The sequence below is a fragment of the Salmo salar genome, chromosome ssa14, assembly GCF_905237065.1.
Source record: "Salmo salar chromosome ssa14, Ssal_v3.1, whole genome shotgun sequence".
Taxonomy (NCBI): Eukaryota; Metazoa; Chordata; class Actinopteri; order Salmoniformes; family Salmonidae; genus Salmo; species Salmo salar.
In genome coordinates, this window is record NC_059455.1 from 3755650 (window position 1) to 3776046 (window position 20397).

The window sequence follows — 20397 nt, forward strand, 5'->3', positions numbered from 1 at the left end:
GCCCGCTTGACCCTATCCCCTCCTCTCTTCTCCAGACCATTTTCGGAGACCTTCTCCCTTACCTCACCTCGCTCATCAACTCATACTTGACCGCTGGCTACGTCCCTTCCGTCTTCAAGAGAGCGAGAGTTGCACCCCTTCTGAAAAAACCTACACTCGATCCCTCCGATGTCAACAACTACAGACCAGTATCCCTTCTTTCTTTCCTCTCCAAAACTCTTGAGCGTGCCGTCCTTGGCCAGCTCTCTTGCTATCTCCCTCAGAATGACCTTCTTGATCCAAATCAGTCAGGTTTCAAGACTGGTCACTCAACTGAGACTGCTCTTCTCTGTGTCACGGAGGCTCTCCGCACTGCTAAAGCTAACTCTCTCTCCTCTGCTCTCATCCTTCTAGACCTATCTGCTGCCTTTGATACTGTGAACCACCAGATCCTCCTCTCCACCCTCTCCGAGTTGGGCATCTCCGGCGCGGCCCACGCTTGGATTGCATCCTACCTGACAGGTCGCTCCTACCAGGTGGCGTGGCGAGAATCTGTCTCCGCACCACGTGCTCTTACCACTGGTGTCCCCCAGGGCTCTGTTCTAGGCCCTCTCCTATTCTCGCTATACACCAAGTCACTTGGCTCTGTCATATCCTCACATGGTCTCTCCTATCATTGCTATGCAGACGACACACAATTAATCTTCTCCTTTCCCCCTTCTGATAACCAGGTGGTGAATCGCATCTCTGCATGTCTGGCAGACGTATCAGTGTGGATGACGGATCACCACCTCAAGCTGAACCTCGGCAAGACGGAGCTGCTTTTCCTCCCAGGGAAGGACTGCCCGTTCCATGATCTCGCCATCACGGTTGACAACTCCATTGTGTCTTCCTCCCAGAGTGCTAAGAACCTTGGCGTGACCCTGGACAACACCCTGTCGTTCTCCACTAACATCAAGGCGGTGACCCGATCCTGTAGGTTCATGCTCTACAACATTCGCAGAGTACGACCCTGCCTCACACAGGAAGCGGCGCAGGTCCTAATCCAGGCACTTGTCATCTCCCGCCTGGATTACTGCAACTCGCTGTTGGCTGGGCTCCCTGCCTGTGCCATTAAACCCCTACAACTCATCCAGGATGCCGCAGCCCGTCTGGTGTTCAACCTTCCCAAGTTCTCTCACGTCACCCCGCTCCTCCGCTCTCTCCACTGGCTTCCAGTTGAAGCTCGCATCCGCTACAAGACCATGGTGCTTGCCTACGGAGCCGTGAGGGGAACGGCACCTCCGTACATTCAGGCTCTGATCAGTCCCTACACCCAAATGAGGGCACTGCGCTCATCCACCGCTGGCCTGCTGGCCCCCCTACCTCTGAGGAAGCACAGTTCCCGCTCAGCCCAGTCAAAACTGTTCGCTGCTCTGGCACCCCTATGGTGGAACAAGCTCCCTCACGACACCAGGACAGCAGAGTCAATCACCACCTTCCGGAGACACCTGAAACCCCACCTCTTTAAGGAATACCTAGGATAGGATAAAGTAATCCTTCTAACCCCCCCACCCCCCTAAAAGATTTAGATGCACTATTGTAAAGTGGTTGTTCCACTGGATGTCATAAGGTGAATGCACCAATTTGTAAGTCTGCTAAATGACTTAAATGTAAATGTAAATGTATGAGCAGTGCTGGAGGTGGGCTCATGACTTGTCCTCCAATTTTACTGGGGATAGCTTTATTTGTGACATATGCTCCTGAATGTAATTTTAAAGTCCTGCATTATTCAAACAATATCTAGTGCAATTATACGTAATGGATTGTATGGAAAAGGAACAACTAAGAAATAACAAAGAAAATGTAATTGCAGGTGAGTTAAAGAGGGACTACATCAAATATCCTCACAGTGCGGATATTAATGGTGACAACACCACCCTCCCATATTTTACTTAAATATTTAAAATAAGACAACTAGACTTAGATTTTAAGTATTACTTACTAAATCATTTCCAAATAAAACTGATTAAGTGGATTTTAACACACCCCTTTTTTGTCCTGGCACTACATAGCTAATTCAAATAACCAACTCATCAAGTTTGATGATTTGAATCAGCTATGTAGTGCTAGGGTAAAAGCCAAAACGTGCACCCTAGTGGGGCCCCAGGCCCGAGTTTGGGAAACCCTGCCCTAATGCAACACACTTTGGAAGGCGACTTGACAAAAGTGAACCGCTCGAACGCGCCCATTATCACCCCATTTCCTGTCCGACGGAATGAAGTATTTCCGCCCTATTAGATTGACAGTTTAGTCTTCCGCATAACATGCCAAAGACAGCGGGGTGTAAGAAGAAAACGACAGGTAGCGAGCTGTACAATTAAAGGTAAGATAACAATTTCACTGCAACACAGCCTATGTCATTTGCATACTTTCATTAATCATGATTATAGAAACATTTGCTCCTATGAAGAATAATTTTATTGGGCGCCTGCTCACGAGCTGCCCAAAAAGATATCGGTGGACTGTGTCGTTTTTTCCTCGAGCGTCGGTCGGGTCTGTATGTTGTTGTGCTGAATTCGATGCCATATATGGACATCTGTTTAACCAGTTTAACAGATCATAATGATTAATATCACTAACCCCAATTTGCATTAGGTAAAGTTACTGCACATTTGTTATTAGTTGATATATTTGGAACAGAACTTGCAACAATGTAGCCAAATGCCCAATTCCAAGAAAGTCAACATTAAGCACAACAGTGAGTGGTTAGCTGCAGTAGTCTCGCGTTGCGGTAACTCAAATCACGTCGTTGCCTCGTTGTAGGGAAGACTGGAGCCTCATTTATAGACGTTGTCTATACTCAATATGCCCCAAAAACTAACGCTAGCATTCCATGTTTTCACGCAAAATGTGGCATTTATAAAAACCGAACTAGACTTGAGAATTTGCTTGTCCTCCCGCAAACTTAGACCAATGCGTACGACAGTTTCTAGTGGTTGAAGCATTGCATTGCAAAAAGGCTAAAGTAGCCTAGTGCAGGAATATGACACTTATTCATAACAAAAACGGATAGATAAATTATAAGATGCAAACATTTGCCGTTAGTGAGAAGAGCGGAAATAGATGCATTGTAAAATAATTAGAAAAAGCATTACATGTTATATTTAAGTAATTTATCAGATGGCGTTATCCAGAGCGACTTAGTGTATTCGTCTTAAAATGGCTAGGTGCACAGTCATAGTAAGTACATTTTTCCTCAATCAAGTAGACGTCTATTTCCAACTATTTATTTAATTTCCATTATCTTTGCAGAATAAATTACTCACCTTTTCTGACTGATGGTTTCATACTCACGAAATAGCCTATAAGCCTACAACAAGTTAGGATAGGGTTTTCCATTGACATTTGTGGGCTACGTCTGAATACTGTAATGTCATATTTCGAGTAGACTATCATGTATAAACATAATACATGCACTGAGTGTACAAACCATTAGGAACATCCCTTTTGGCCTCAGAACAGCCTCACTTCGTTGGGCGTGGGCTTCAAATTGTCAAAAGCGTTGATGCTTCACACTGTTGTCAAGTTGGCGGGATGTCCTTTGGGTGGTGGACCATTCTTGATACACACAGGAAACTTGAGTGTGAAATACCCAGGCCAGCAGCATTGTAGTTCTTGACACACTAAAACCGGTGCACCTGGCATCTACTACCATACCTCATTCAAAGGCACTTACATTTTTTTGTCTTGCCCATTCACCCACTGAGTTGAACACACACAATCCATGTCTCAAGGCTTAAAAATACTTACTTGACCTGTCTCGTCCCCTTCATCTACACTGATTGAAGTGGATTTAACAGGTGACGTCAATAAGGGATCCTAGCTTTCACTTGGGTTCACCCGGTCAGTCTGTATTTATTATGGATCCCCATTAGCTGCTGCCAAGACAGCAGCCACTCTTCCTGGGGTCCAGCAAAATTAAGGCAGTTAGTTATACAAATTAAAAAACATTACAATACATTCACAACAGATTTCACATTAAGTGTTTGTCCTCTGGCCCCTACTCTACTACCACACATGTACATGCCTTTTTTGTTGTTGCTTCACAGTCCCTGCTGTTCCATAAAGTGTATTTGTATCGGTTTTTATATCTAATTTTACTGCTTGCATGAGTTACTTCATGTGGAATATAGTTCCATGTAGTCATGGCTCTATGTAGTACTGTGCGCCTCCCATAGTCAGTTCGGGATTTGGGGACTGTGAAGAGACCTCTGACTAGTCTTGTGGGGTACGCATGGGTGTCTGAGCTGTGTGCTAGTCGTTTAAACATCTGTGCTTTTAACATGTCAATACCTCTCACAAATACAAGTAGTGATGAAGTCAATCTCTCCTCCACTTTCAGCCAGGAGGGATTGACATGCATATTATTATTATTATTATTATTAGCTCTCTGTGTACATTCAAGGGCCAGTCGTGCTGCTCTATTCTATTTTGTGGCACCTGACCACACACCTGAACAGTAGTCCAGGTGTGACAAAACTAGGGCCTGTAGGACCTGCCTTGTTGAGTGTTGTTAAGGGAGAGCAGTGCTTTATTATGGACAGACTTCTCACCATCTTAGCTACTGTTGTATCAATATGTTTTGACCATGACAGTTTACAATCCAAGCAGTTTTTGGCTTTTCGAAACATTCAGATGAGCTACAGCAAATGTCACTGCAAAACAAAACATTTTGCCAACACCTCCAATGACATTTCATCAAGTTTTCCATTGCTATTTCCTTTAAATACAGTCTTGGCCTAATTCTGTTACTTCCAAGGTATAGAGTAAATAAGTGTGTTATTGTCACCATGAAAGGTGAATGATGGGTGTTTTTCAGGTGGAGTTATAATGCTCGTTCGTGGGTGCATAGATTCAGACAGGTCTGATTTTTAGAATGGGAAACATGCGTATGTATGGCATGTGCCGTGTTTACAAATCTCAATATTTTTGTGTGTGTGCAGTCTTTTCAGAAATGGCACATGCAGATATTTAGTTTAAAATGTATGCAACAGTTATAAATGATCCCCTGGTTCTTGATGACGAGTTGTAGCAATGCATTAGTAAATGATCATCAGTATAGGCCAGGGGCCTCATAACCGTTGCGTAAATTTGACACAATCTGCGTGCGCCGTTTCTCAAAGCCTTTGCACGCACAAAAATAGAGATTTATAAACTTGGCGCACATACATTTGCATGTCACCCATTATAAATCAGACCTGTTGTAAAACTGTGTGCTCGCGTTCCTGAAAATACCAAAGGCCAACTTGATCAAATGTCTTTTGGAGGTGTTGGCAGAATGTTTTATTTTCCAGTGACATCTGCTGCATCTGACTGTTTCTTAAAGAGAAAAAAATTGCAAATGGTGGTGGACCTGTAAACAGATCTTTTGAATTCAATGTTTTGCATTTACCTTTTCCCGACCCTAAATATGCTCCAATGCCCGCAAATTCTGAGACATTGTCTACTCTGAAATGTTTTTAACTACAGTAGGCCTACTTAGTTGTAGCTTACACACTACAATGCAAAATATCAACTGTCTGTTCACCTGTATGTTATAAACCTCGCTCCCTTTCGGATGCATAGGCTAAGACATTTTTTTATTTTATTATTCATCTAATAAGCCCAAGTAAATGAGAGATGCATATGGTAATTTGTTGTATGGCTACTTTGGGAAAATGAACGCATCATGGACAGAAAAGGTGAGGAATCTATTCTACAAAGCATATGATGGGTATATGCATTGTTTATGAATGAAATATTGTCTACTTGAGAAAGTTTACATTACAGTATTCAGATGTAGGCTAGCCTACAAACATCAATGGAAAAGGTGTACAGTCTATTCAATCATTAAACAGACTGCATAGAGCAAAATACTGTATTTACTACTCTGAAGCTGGCCCAATTAAATGAGCGATGGGACGATGGTAACCTTTTCTAACTTGTTGTAGGCCTATAGGCTAGTTTCATCCTCGTGAACAATCACAGAAAGACCAAGGGAGGAATTTATTCTGCAATGATCATTCATGGAAATGAAATAATAGGAAATGGATGCTTATTTCAAATTATTTTAGAATGCAAAGATAAAATAAATACATTTTTGCTCTTATCACTTATTGCATGTTATTAATATTTAGCTACCATTTTTTTGGAGGGGTATGAATGAGTTTCATCATATATTCCCCTTTTACAGAAGGCTACTAGTAGTCTACTTTTGCCTTCTTGCAATGCAATATTGCAACTGCTAGAAACTGTGTGTACGCATGGTCTAAAGCCCTCAATCTCAACTGGTGAACTGGTGCATGCAAGTTTTGGGGCATATTTTGTTTGTACAACGCGTTTAGAAATGAGGCCCCGGGGATTGGGAACTCCAGACCTCTGGGGCCGGAGTGGTTTCACACTTTTTTCCCCCATCCCGAGCAAACACATATTATTTTAAACTAATTGCATTCTAAACTGAAGATTGTGATTAGGTGATTATTGGAGTCAGGTTGGTTAGCTGGGGCAAAAGTGTAACACCAATCAGGCCCCCGAGGACTGGCGTTGCCCATCCTATCAATGTAGAAAGTTTCGATTTCTACAATTGATTAGACTAATGTAGCTTCTGTACCTGTGTTATTGTACATTAGGCCAGTTTTTATTTTTTTAATTTTTTATATAACCCTGATCATAATTTTTTTTAGAGTCCTGAACTACCTCACCTAGTTAAGGGCTTGATGATTCGTTTTCAAGTAACCTAACGTAGCAGGTGTAAAAAAACGCCTGAGCTGCGTTTCTTTCTTTCTGGTCCTGATGAGGGAAAAAACTGTCTGGAGGTTCTCTTCTGCGTTGTTCAACCAATCCAATAAATGTGGCGGAGGAGTGTAGATGGAGTGTCGCCTTGTTAACCGAGTTTGTAAATCGAGGCGCAACATCGCAAGACTTCTGTGAACGCAATCGAGGCACACTTGGGCCCGGTTTCCTAAAAGCATTTTAAGGCTAAATTCATCGTTAGAACCATGGTATGAGCATTGTTAGATCTCTGAGATGTTTCCCAAAACCATCGTAATCTAACGCCTGGCTCAGACCGCTCGTAATCTAACGCCTGGCTCAGACCGCTCGTAATCTAACGCCTGGCTCAGACCGCTCGTAATCTAACGCCTGGCTCAGACCGCTCGTAATCTAACGCCTGGCTCAGACCGCTCGTAATCTAACGCCTGGCTCAGACCGCTCGTAATCTAACGCCTGGCTCAGACCGCTCGTAATCTAACGCCTGGCTCAGACCGCTCGTAATCTAACGCCTGGCTCAGACCGCTCGTAATCTAACGCCTGGCTCAGACCGCTCGTAATCTAACGCCTGGCTCAGACCGCTCGTAATCTAACGCCTGGCTCAGACCGCTCGTAATCTAACGCCTGGCTCAGACCTCTCGTAATCTAACGCCTGGCTCAGACCTCTCGTAATCTAACGCCTGGCTCAGACCGCTCGTAATCTAACGCCTGGCTCAGACCGCTCGTAATCTAACGCCTGGCTCAGACCGCTCGTAATCTAACGCCTGGCTCAGACCGCTCGTAATCTAACGCCTGGCTCAGACCGCTCGTAATCTAACGCCTGGCTCAGACCGCTCGTAATCTAACGCCTGGCTCAGACCGCTCGTAATCTAACGCCTGGCTCAGACCGCTCGTAATCTAACGCCTGGCTCAGACCGCTCGTAATCTAACGCCTGGCTCAGACCGCTCGTAATCTAACGCCTGGCTCAGACCGCTCGTAATCTAACGCCTGGCTCAGACCGCTCGTAATCTAACGCCTGGCTCAGACCGCTCGTAATCTAACGCCTGGCTCAGACCTCTCGTAATCTAACGCCTGGCTCAGACCGCTCGTAATCTAACGCCTGGCTCAGACCGCTCGTAATCTAACGCCTGGCTCAGACCGCTCGTAATCTAACGCCTGGCTCAGACCGCTCGTAATCTAACGCCTGGCTCAGACCGCTCGTAATCTAACGCCTGGCTCAGACCTCTCGTAATCTAACGCCTGGCTCAGACCTCTCGTAATCTAACGCCTGGCTCAGACCTCTCGTAATCTAACGCCTGGCTCAGACCTCTCGTAATCTAACGCCTGGCTCAGACCGCTCGTAATCTAACGCCTGGCTCAGACCGCTCGTAGAACAGATAAGTGTATCGCTAGACGTTTTTTTTCCCCCTCCCAAGTGACTTTATCCACAAAGATCTCCACTAAACAACTTCAGACCAAAGTTGGCTACCAATACAAGGTTGGCTACCAATACAAAGTTGGCTACCAATACAAAGTTGGCTACCAATACAAAGTTGGCTACCAATACAAAGTTGGCTATGTCTTTGGATTTGATACAAACAAGCGACGTATAAAAATATGCTTCAAATCAGAGATGAGAGATGACTGCATTAAAATATAGACAGTATATATGTCTATTTCAATCATATTGAAATACATTAAATGTTCAGTTGAGTTCTATTTTGCTACTTGTAGGCGGTCTGTAATTTGTCTGAAATATAGTTCATGATGTGTAGCTTAATGTGTGCAATAGTGTGCCAAATCTGTGATTTTTGCATTTTCATTGGGTATACAGTGAGGGGAAAAAGGTATTTGATCCCCTGCTGATTTTGTACGTTTGCCCACTGACAAAGAAATGATCAGTCTATACTTTTAATGGTAGGTTTATTTGAACAGTGAGAGACAGAATAACAACAAAAAAAATCCAGAAAAACGCATGTCACAAATGTTATAAAATGATTTGCATTTTAGTGAGGGAAATAAGTATTTGACCCCTCTGCAAAACATGACTTAGTACTTGATGGCAAAACCCTTGTTGGCAATCAGAGGTCAGATGTTTCTTGTAGTTGGCCACCAGGTTTGCACACATCTCAGGAGGGATTTTGTCCCACTCCTCTTTGCAGATCTTCTCCAAGTCATTAAGGTTTCGAGGCTGACGTTTGGCAACTCGAACCTTCAGCTCCCTCCACAGATTTTCTATGGGATTAAGGTCTGGAGACTGGCTAGGCCACTCCAAGACCTTAATGTGCTTCTTGATCCACTCCTTTGTTGCCTTGGCCGTGTGTTTTGGGTCATTGTCATGCTGGAATACCCATCCACGACCAATTTTCAATGCCCTGGCTGAGGGAAGGAGGTTCTCACCCAAGATTTGACGGTACATGGCCCCGTCCATCGTCCCTTTGATGCGGTGAAGTTGTCCTGTCCCCTTAGCAGAAAAACACCCCCAAAGCATAATGTTTCCACCTCCATGTTTGACGGTGGGGATGGTGTTCTTGGGGTCATAGGCAGCATTCCTCCTCCTCCAAACACGGCCAGTTGAGTTGATGCCAAAGAGCTCCATTTTGGTCTCATCTGACCACAACACTTTCACCCAGTTGTCCTCTGAATCATTCAGATGTTCATTGGCAAACTTCAGACGGGCATGTATATGTGCTTTCTTGAGCAGGGGGACCTTGCGGGCTCTGCAGGATTTCAGTCCTTCACGGCGTAGTGTGTTAACAATTGTTTTCTTGGTGACTATGGTCCCAGCTGCCTTGATCATTGACAAGATCCTCCCGTGTAGTTCTGGGCTGATTCCTCACCGTTCTCATGATCATTGCAATTCCACGAGGTGAGATCTTGCATGGAGCCCCAAGCCGAGGGAGATTGACAGTTCTTTTGTTTCTTCCATCTGCGAATAATCGCACCAACTGTCATCTTCTCACCAAGCTGCGTGGCGATGGTCTTGTAGCGCATTCCAGCGTTGTGTAGGTCTACAATCTTGTCCCTGACATCCTTGGAGAGCTCTTTGGTCTTGGCCATGGTGGAGAGTTTGGAATCTGATTGATTACTTCTGTGGACAGGTGTCCTTTTATACAGGTAACAAGCTGAGATTAGGAGCACTCCCTTTAAGAATGTGCTCCTAATCTCAGCTCGTTACCTGTATAAAAGACACCTGGGAGCCAGAAATCTTTCTGATTGAGAGGGGGTCAAATACTTATTTCCGTCATTAAAATGCAAATCAATTTATAATATTTTTGACATGTGTTTTTCTGGATATTTTTGTTGTTATTCTGTCTCTCACTGTTCAAATAAACCTACCATTAAAATTATAGACTGATCGTTTCTTTGTCAGTGGGCAAATGTACAAAATCAGCGGGGGATCAAATACTTTTTTCCCTCACTGTACATTAGAATAGGCATCTGTGATTTAGTTCATTTTTATTGGGTAAGTATTAGAATAAGCCCCCTCAACATTTGCAGCCGTAGGTGGTAATATCTCAATAGGAGCTGATCCATTGTCAGTATTGTGGAATAATTCTGTTCAGGAAATATATTTGAATGGAGAAAGCTGATCCGAGAGCAGTGCTCCCTTTCTATCCCATCAGTATCCCATCAGTACACATGCTCCAACGATGCACTTAGCGACCGTTCTCTCTGCATGGCGTTTTGGGAAACGGCCGTTGTAGGAAAGATGCATTGTAAAAACACTTGTAAGTTCCATCGCTATAGAGAACCAGGCCCAGGCTAGGGTTTGAGAAGTCAATGAGAGAAGTGAAAAATCCTTCCTTGTTAATTTTCTCTGAATCTAAATGCAAAGATTCAAGTATGTGTGTTAAGTAGTTGAACATGTTATTACTCCAACCTCTTGAAAGTGACAAACACGTTTTCATTTTCGTTAAAAACAACTTTATATCGAAGGAGTGCCTTTTGATTTGATGACCGTTAGACCCGATGACGTGTTTCTGCGCATGAGCTTAGCTAGCTAACATCGAAGACATCGCCAAACAGGGAAGCAGTTTCTGCCTGTGTTTTGGGGTGTATATCAGCTTTAATATGGCATGTAGCTTGTAGCTTCCATCAATGTAATTGTCTGCATCATGATGGGGTTAGGGGAACATAATGTAAAATATATTTTCCTTTATGTTCCCCTAACCCCACCACTAATTGGAGTAAACAAATGGAAAACAACACTTAGGCTTCTACTTCCAGCTTATACACACTATATACATTTTACGAACACACATATTTTACAATAGTTACCTTTTTAATCCCATCCCTCAGCTGCCCTATTCCCCCTCCCATCTACAGTGCATTCAGAAAGTATTCAGACCCCTTGGCTTTTTCCACATAAAATGTATAACAAATAAACTGAAATATCACATTTACATAAGTATTCAGACCCTTTACGCAGTACTTTGTTTTAGCACCTTTTGGCAGCGATTACAGCCTAGAGTCTTCTTGGGTATGACACTACCAGCTTGGCACACCCCTGTATTTGGGGAGTTTCTCCCATTTCTTCTCTGCAGATCCTCTCAAGGTCTGTCAGGTTGGATGGGGAGCGTCACTGCACAGCTATTTTCTGGTCTTTTCAGAGATGTTCGATCGGGTTCAAGTCCGGGGTCTGGCTGGGCCACTCAAGGACATTCAGAGACATCCCGAAGCCACTCCTGTGTTGTCTTGGATGTTTGCTTAGGGTCGTTGTTCTGTTGATAGGTGAACCTTTGTCAGTCTTGAGGTCCGGAGCGCTCTGGAGCAGGTTTTCATCAAGGATCCCTCTGTACTTTGCTCCGTTCACCTTTCCTTTAATCCTGACTAGTCGATGCTGCCACCACCGTGCTTCACCTTAGGGATGGTGCTAGGTTTCTCCAGACGTGACGCTTGGTATTCAGGACAAAGAGTTCAATGTTTGTTTCATCAGACCAGAGAATCCAAGCTGGCTGTCATGAGCCTTTAACTGAGGAGTGGCTTCCGTCTGGCCACTCTACCATAAAGGCCTGATTAGTGGAATGCTGCAGAGATGGTTGTCTGGAAGGTTCTCCCAGTCCCCAGCTCTGTCAGAGTGACCATCGGGTTCTTGGCCACCTCTTTGACCAAGGCCCTTCTACCCCGATTGCTCAGTTTGGCCGGGCAGCCAGCTCTAGGAGGAGTCTTGGGGGTTCCAAAGTTCTTCAATTTAAGAATGATGGAGGCCACTTTGTTCTTGGTAACCTTCTATGCTGCAGAAATTTTTTGGTACCCTTCCCCAGATCTGTGCCTCGACACAATCCTGTCTCGGAGCTCTACGGACAATCCCTTCAATCTCATGGCTTGGTTTTTGTTCTGAAATGCACTGTCAATTGTGGGACATTATATAGACAGGTATGTGCCTTTCCAAAGCATGTCCAATCAATTGAATTTACAACCGGTGGCACAAGTTGTAGAAACATCTCAAGGATGATCGATGGAAACAGGATGCGCCAGAGCTCAATTTCGAGTCTCATAGCAAAGGGTCTGAATACTTATGTAAATAAGGTATATTTGAAATTATATTTTTATACATTTGTAAACGTCTCTTAAAAACCTGTTTATGCTTTGACATATGGGGTATTGTGTGTAAATTGATGAGGAAAAAATGCACTTAATCAATTTTAGAACAAGGCTGTAACGTAACAAAATGTGGAAAAAGTCAAGGGGTCTGAATATTTTCCGAATGCAGTGTATGTACAGTATGTGTGATGGGATGTATGGATAGAATCTGTAGTATATCTGAAGAATAGTATATGTACAGCAATAGTTAAGTATGTTATGTACAATATACATTCAGTCACACTTGAGGGAGGCTTTTAATGCAAGTAATGAGGATGAAAGGTTTTAAGACGAGCCATAGATGTAAATAGATGGCTCTGGTTTCAAGTATTATTTTACATGCGGTAATATACTAAAGTAAATGGCAGTAATGTAAATAGGTCTACTGCCTGCATTTGAAATAAAAGCAGGTAAGCAAATCGAATTGACCCTTAATGTGAAATGTAAACCGCATGTACTGAAGGCCTGGCTTTTCTCTTTTTCAGCTGAGGCAGGGATGCATCTGACATCCATCCGCGGTCATCATCACTGGATGTGATAAGTAGGCGGGCCTTCTTCTGACCAGTCGACGGGGCCAATACCTGCAAGCAGCAGGTGTGGGCACACCCCTTGAGTGGTGGGCGTTGCCAAAGCTCCTCGGCCTTTACTGTCATTGGCTGTGACTGGAGGAGCAACCAAGTAGCTGACTGACGCTTCATTAGTGGGTGGAGCCAGCCCAGAGTGAACGGCGTGGCCAGTTATGGAGAGCATAAGTGGTAGCAGTGTGGACTCGAGAGCCACCCTCCGGGGCATAAACACCACACCTCTCTTGGCCCGCATAGAGTCTTATGAGGCGAGCGAGAAGAAGTGTATCTCCGATGTCAGGAGGACATTCTGCCTCTTTGTCACCTTTGACCTCCTCTTCATCACCTTGCTCTGGATCATTGAGCTCAATGTAAGTCGTTTTTTTTAATGCGCCATGAAAGTGAATATAGACTCCTGGTAAGTGCAATCTGGATTAGAGGTTGACCGATTTAATTAGGGCCGATTTCAAGGTTTCATAACAATCGGTAATCGGTATTTTTGGACACCGATCAAGGCCGATTACATTGCACTCCACGCGGAGACTGCGTGGCAGGCTGACTACTTGTTATGCGAGTGCAGCAAGGAGCCAAGGTAAGGTGCTAGCTAGCATTAAACGTATCTTATAAAAAACAATCAGTCTTAACATAATCACTAGTTAACTACACATGGTTGATGATATTACTAGTTTATCTAGCTTGTCCTGCGTTGCTTAAAATCGATGCGGTGCCTATTAATTTATCATTGAATCACAGCCTACTTCGCCAAACGGATGATTTAACAAGCGCATTCGCGACAAAAGCACTGTCGTTGCACCAATGTGTACCTAACCATAAACATCAACGCCTTTCTTAAAATCAATACACAAGTATATATTTTTAAACCTGCATATTTAGTTAATATTCCCTGCTAACATGAATTTAACTAGGGAAAATGTGTCACTTCTCTTGCAAACAGAGTCAGGGTATATGCAGCAGTTTGGGCCGCCTGGCTCATTGCGAACTGTGAAGACCATTTCTTCCTAACAAAGACAGCCAACTTCGCTAAACGGGGGATGATTTAACAAAAGCGCATTTACAATAAAAGCACAATCGTTGCACGACTGTACCTAACCATAAACATCAAGGCCTTTCTTAAAATCAATACACAGAAGTATATATTTTTAAACCCACATATTTGGTTAAAAGAAATTCATGTTAGCAGGCAATATTAAACTAGGGAAATTGTCACTTCTCTTGCATTCATTGCACGCAGAGTCAGGGTATATGCAACAGTTTGGGCCGCCTGGCTCGTTGCGAACTAATTTGCCAGAATTTTATGTAATTATGACACAACATTGAAGGTTGTGCAGTGTAACAGCAATATTTTGACTTATGGATGCCACCCGTTAGATAAAATACGGAACGGTTCTGTATTTCACAAAAAGAATCAACTTTTTGTTTTCGAAATGATCGTTTCCGGATTTGACCATATTAATGACCTAAGGCTCGTATTTCTGTGTGTTATTATGTTATAATTAAGTCTATGATTTGATAGAGCAGTCTGACTGAGCGGTGGTAGGCAGCAGCAGGCTCGTAAGCATTCATTCAAACAGCACCTTACTGCGTTTGCCAGCAGCTGCTGTTTATGACTTCAAGCCTATCAACTCCCGAGATTAGGCTGGCAATACTAAAGTACCTATTAGAACATCCAATAGTCAAAGGTATATGAAATACAAATGGTATAGAGAGAAATAGTCCTATAATAACTACAACCTAAAACTTCTTACATGGGAATATTGAAGACTCATGTTAAAAGGAACCACCAGCTTTCATATGTTCTCATGTTCTGAGCAAGGAACTTAAATGTTAGCTTTTTTACATGGCACATATTGCACTTTTACTTTCTTCTCCAACGCTTTGTTTTTGCATTATTTAAACCAAAATGAACATGTTTCATTATTTATTTGAGACTAGATTGATTTTGTTTATGTATTATATTAAGTGTTCATTGTTCTTTCAGTATTGTTGTAATTGTCATTATTACAAATATATTTATATAAAAATTGGCCGATTTTAATCGTTATCGGCTTTTTTTTTGTTGTCCTCCCATAATCAGTATCGGCGTTGAAAAAGCATAATCGGTCGACCTCTAATCTGGATATGTGCGAATTCCTGCAATGAGGTTTTTCAGTCCCAATTCAATGACATTATAATGAATCGCTCCTGTTAACTTCATGGTCCGGTTTAGTCATTACATGACAGTTGTACCAAGCTGTTGTATTTATCAGGCCCTTTTCATAGCTTATTAACGTATTGATAGAGCTCAATATTGACTACTGTAGTTTAAGATGAATTAATCATTTTGAAACACTACCCTTTGTTACTGGGAAAAGTTTGCAGTTACTGTTAACGTGTATCCCAAAGGCACTTCATTTACTATAACAGGCTTTTAAAAGCTATATTGGTGAACAATTTCTACTTAAAATATCAAAAGCGCACTTTTTTTTTGACCCACTTTGACCCATTTTTTTATTGTAGTCCTGCATAGAGTTTACATAACACTGCCTTTTACGGATACGGTTACCAAGCAGTTGCCATAACAGGTGTTGATGCAGCCAGTCAAGATGCTCTCAATGGTGCAGCTGTAACTTTTTGTGGATCTTAGGGCCCATGCTGAATCTTTTCAGCTTCCTGATGGGGAAGAGGCGTTGTTGTGCCCTGTTGGTGTATTTGGACCATAATAGGTCCTTCATGTTGTGGACACCGAGGAACTTGACGCTCTCAACCTGCTCCACTACAGCCCAGTTTATGTGAATCGGGGTGTGCTTGGCCCTCTGTTTTCTGTAGTCCACCACACTGCCACCTCATTCCTATAGGCTGTCACGTCATGGGTGATCAGGCCAATGTATTCAACTTTTTCTGTCCCATGGTGTTGTGTGTGAATGTTTATCCTTTTAAGCTTGGAAAAGAGACTTTTTCAGTCCGATGTTTTAAACCTAGACTTGGACCACACACCCTCTCCACCAAATAGCAGACGGGAAGCAAAATAGTAATTGCTTTGTCACAGTTAGCCATTGATTCCTTCGAAACCACACATTGTTGAATTTGCAATTACTGCCTTGTTGTGTGAAGTTTATGGCCGATGAGCACCGATATATTTGATCAATAATTGAAACTGATTTGCCAGTAGATTGTCAATGTGATTCATGATGATAACTGCTTGTCTAGTTAGCTAGCTAAGAGTTTTGATTTTGACATGATCAGTCCAAAGCTACGGTAAATATAACATCATTTGACGTCTTTTTATCTGTGGCCAATTACCTCGAGCCTTGGACGGGCACTTCTAATGTAAATCTATGGCGCCACCCAAAGGGGCTTGAACTTCCTAGCGCTCCCTGAAGATTCTGCGGCAATGTAGTGTCTCCCTGAGTGACAGAACACTGAGCCAATCACAACGCAACTAGAGAAAATTACCAACACCTACGCTCTGCTTTTGCTGGCTGCTCCTCCACCACAGAAAGCACTGAGCTAGGCTGAAACGCCTGCATTGGAGCTCCCTTGCTCAAGAGTCCATGTTTGTATGCCGCTTTATTAACTCAAGGATTTAAAAAAAATGTACATTCCACGAATCGCTTTCTCCTTTGCTGGAGTTTGGCCTTGAAATCATGTCCGTGGTAAGGACAACTTGGTTGCTGATTTTTGTCTTTCAAGGGTGGGCAGTCAATTTTTGTTTAGCCAGTGTCTAGCCCTGGCATACATTTGACTGCATGTTTTTGCTGTATTGAAAATTAGTTTTGTTTTGGTGGGGGTCGTCCCAAGGGGATGAGAGCTCTGGAAAGCTACACAGAGAAATTTTACCTCTGTTTCTCTGAGCTTTAGGCAGCAAAAGCTTAACAAATAAGAAATATAATTGTATATATGTACATAGGTGGCTGTTTTTTGTCTTGGTTTTAACTCTCATAATGTTTTAATTTGGAGAAGGCAACACATTTATGTTGTGAAATGGGAGTTTTCTGTTGGTTGTGTGCAAACTTGTCTAACAAAAATGTTGGATATATTTGTTGTCTTAAGGGGGAAGGTGTTAGGTTTTGCTCGATTTCGATGTTGGTTCTTTTTGGGTGTGGCTTGCCCTGATTGGAATCATCCTTGTTGCTCAGGATGTGTTGCTGACACAGGTGGTATATTAGAGCAGCTGGTAGGGTTGCAAAGGGTTGGGAACTTAAGCCTGGGAATTCTGGGAATTTTGCTTAAATTCAGCAAAAAAAGATGGCTTATAATAGTGAACCTTTTTGTGGGATACACATAAGGAAATTCTAGGTCTTGTGGCATATTTTGGTTAAACTATCCCCAATTCAATGGAATTACAACCCTCTGCATGCACAGTGTATTCTTCCATCACATGTACAGCTGATTCTCAAGATCTTGCACACTAATGAGATGCTATTGAACTCGCACTACTACACTGTCTGAGCCAAGGACTACATGCTTTCTGGTAAGTTTTGATTATAATACTGGGTGGGGTGAATATATTTTATGACATGATTTTTTTTGTTAACTAGTAAATAGTAGCCTACAGCAAAGTGTGTTTAAATCATTTCTAACTTGTTAATTTCTGCTAGTTAGTGTTTGCTACCATGTGGGTTTAGCTTGCTTGAGCCTGCTAACTGAGTGTTCATTCACCTGTTTTCATGTTATCTTACAAACACATTTCTTACAAACATTTATCTTACAAAGGAGTTGTTTAATCTAACTACTTAACTATTTATCTGTACATGGAATTGTATCATTTAAAAAAAAATGTTTACACTTTTTGTCTGATAGTGCCCGTGACATTTTCCTGTAACTATCTGATGTGTGGAGACATTTCACTACAGCTAATGTAGAAGGGAGAAGCTGTGTACATTTGCAAATACTGTGCCAAATCATATGTGAAGAATGCAACAAAGATGCTGAATCATCTCGCCAAGTGCATAAAGTTCCCAAAGCACTCACAACAAGCAACCTCTGACAAAAGTCCCTCAACTTCTATTTGAGGTGAAAATGATGAATCAGACACCTTATCGATAGCAACAGCTCATGGTCCTCCTGGAATCAGAAGTTTTTTTGACTTAATGGAGGAACGTAGTCAGATGCTGATGAATGTCTTGCTCGAGCTGTATATGCAACTGGTTCACCTCTGATGCTCACAGACAGTGTGTATTGGAAGAGATTTGAATGTTCTTCACCCAGCATACACCCCTCCAGCCAGACATGCATTATCTACTCATTTGCTGGATGCAGAGTTTTACATTTACATTTAAGTCATTTAGCAGACGCTCTTATCCAGAGCGACTTACAAAATGGTGCATTCACCTTATGATATCCAGTGGAACAACCACTTTACAATAGTGCATCTAAATCTTTTAAGGGGGGGGTTAGAAGGATTACTTTATCCTATCCTAGGTATTCCTTAAAGAGGTGGGGTTTCAGGTGTCTCCGGAAGGTGGTGATTGACTCCGCTGTCCTGGCGTCGTGAGGGAGCTTGTTCCACCATTGGGGTGCCAGAGCAGCGAACAGTTTTGACTGGGCTGAGCGGGAACTGTGCTTCCTCAGAGGTAGGGGGGCCAGCAGGCCAGTGGTGGATGAACGCAGTGCCCTTGTTTGGGTGTAGGGCCTGATCAGAGCCTGAAGGTATGGAGGTGCCGTTCCCTTCACAGCTCCGTAGGCAATCACCATGGTCTTGTAGCGGATGCGAGCTTCAACTGGAAGCCAGTGGAGAGAGCGGAGGAGCGGGGTGACGTGAGAGAACTTGGGAAGGTTGAACACCAGACGGGCTGCGGCGTTCTGGATGAGTTGTAGGGGTTTAATGGCACAGGCAGGGAGCCCAGCCAACAGCGAGTTGCAGTAATCCAGACGGGAGATGACAAGTGCCTGGATTAGGACCTGCGCCGCTTCCTGTGTGAGGCAGGGTCGTACTCTGCGAATGTTGTAGAGCATGAACCTACAGGATCGGGTCACCGCCTTGATGTTAGTGGAGAACGACAGGGTGTTGTCCAGGATCACGCCAAGGTTCTTAGCACTCTGGGAGGAGGACACAAGGGAGTTGTCAACCGTGATGGCGAGATTATGGAAGGGGCAGTCCTTCCCCGGGAGGAAGAGAAGCTCCGTCTTGCCGAGGTTCAGCTTGAGCTGGTGATCCGTCATCCACACTGATATGTCTGACAGACATGCAGAGATGCGATTCGCCGCCTGGTTATCAGAAGGGGGAAAGGAGAAGATTAATTGTGTGTCGTCTGCATAGCAATGATAGGAGAGACCATGTGAGGATATGACAGAGCCAAGTGACTTGGTGTATAGCGAGAATAGGAGAGGGCCTAGAACAGAGCCCTGGGGGACACCAGTGGTGAGAGCGCATGGTGCGGAGACAGATTCTCACCACGCCACCTGGTAGGAGCGACCTGTCAGGTAGGATGCAATCCAAGCGTGGGCCGCGCCGGAGATGCCCAACTCGGAGAGGGTGGAGAGTTCAAGTGAAGGTCAAGCAAATCATATTGCAATCATCTCTGATGGGTGGTCAAATGTTCGTGGGCAAGGAATAATTAACTACATCTCCACCCCTCAACCTGTATTCTACAAGAATACAGACACAATGGACAACAGACACAGACAGGTCTCTACGTTGCAGATGAGCTGAAGGCAGTCATCAATGACCTTGGACCACAGAAGGTATTTGCACTGGTGACAGACAATGCTGTGAACATGAAGGCTGCTTGGTCTAAAGTGGAGGTGTCCTACCCTCACATCACACCCATTGGCTGTGCTGCTCATGCATTGAATCTACTCCTCAAGGACATCATGGCACTGAAAACAATGGATACACTCTACAAGAGAGCCAAGGAAATTGTTAGGTATGTAAAGGGTCATCAAGTTATAGCAGCAATCTACCTCACCAAGCAAAGTGAGAAGAATAAGAGCACCACATTGAAGCTGCCCAGCAACACCCGTTGGGGTGATGTTGTCATGTTTGACAGTCTCCTGGAGGGGAAAGAGTCTCTCCAAAAAATGGCCATATCACAGTCTGCCGATATGGACAGCCCCATCAAGAGGATCCTCCTGGATGATTGTATTTTGGGAGAGAGTGGTAAGCAGCCTGAAACTCCTGAAACCTATAGCAGTAGCCATTGCACAGATTGAGGGAGGCCATGCCATCCTGTCTGATGTTCAGACTCTGCTTGCAGATGTAAGAGAAGAAATCCGTACTGCCCTGCCCACTTCAGTGTTGCTCCAAGCAGAGGAAACTGCAGTTCTGAAATACATCAAAAAGCATGAAGTCTTCTGCCTGAAGCCCGTACACGCCGCAGCGTACATTTTGGACCCCAAGTATGTTGGCGAGAGCATCCTGTCTGGTGCAGAGATCAACAAGGCCTATGGTGTCATCACTACCGTGTCTCGCCACCTTGGCCTGGATGAGGGCAAGGATCTTGGCAGTCTGGCAAAGTACACTTCCAAGCAAGGGCTTTGGTATGGAGATGCAATATGGCG

General features: G+C 43.7%; 1 protein-coding gene across 5 annotated transcripts in view; it reads left to right on the forward strand.

Moving 5' to 3' along the window:
• The first annotated feature begins 2152 nt into the window (after nt 1–2152).
• stard3nl (STARD3 N-terminal like) overlaps nt 2153–20397 on the forward strand; it is a 52373-nt gene continuing 34128 nt past the window's right edge. For all 5 annotated transcript variants that reach the window (XR_001320360.2, XR_001320359.2, XM_014139118.2 and 2 more), the window contains exons 1-2: nt 2153–2344; nt 12820–13268. Coding sequence is in view for 3 of the 5 variants with exons in the window: in XM_014139118.2 (XP_013994593.1) it covers nt 13074–13268 (195 nt within the window). In the remaining 2 variants the exon portion in view is untranslated. The remainder of the gene's footprint in view (nt 2345–12819; nt 13269–20397) is intronic.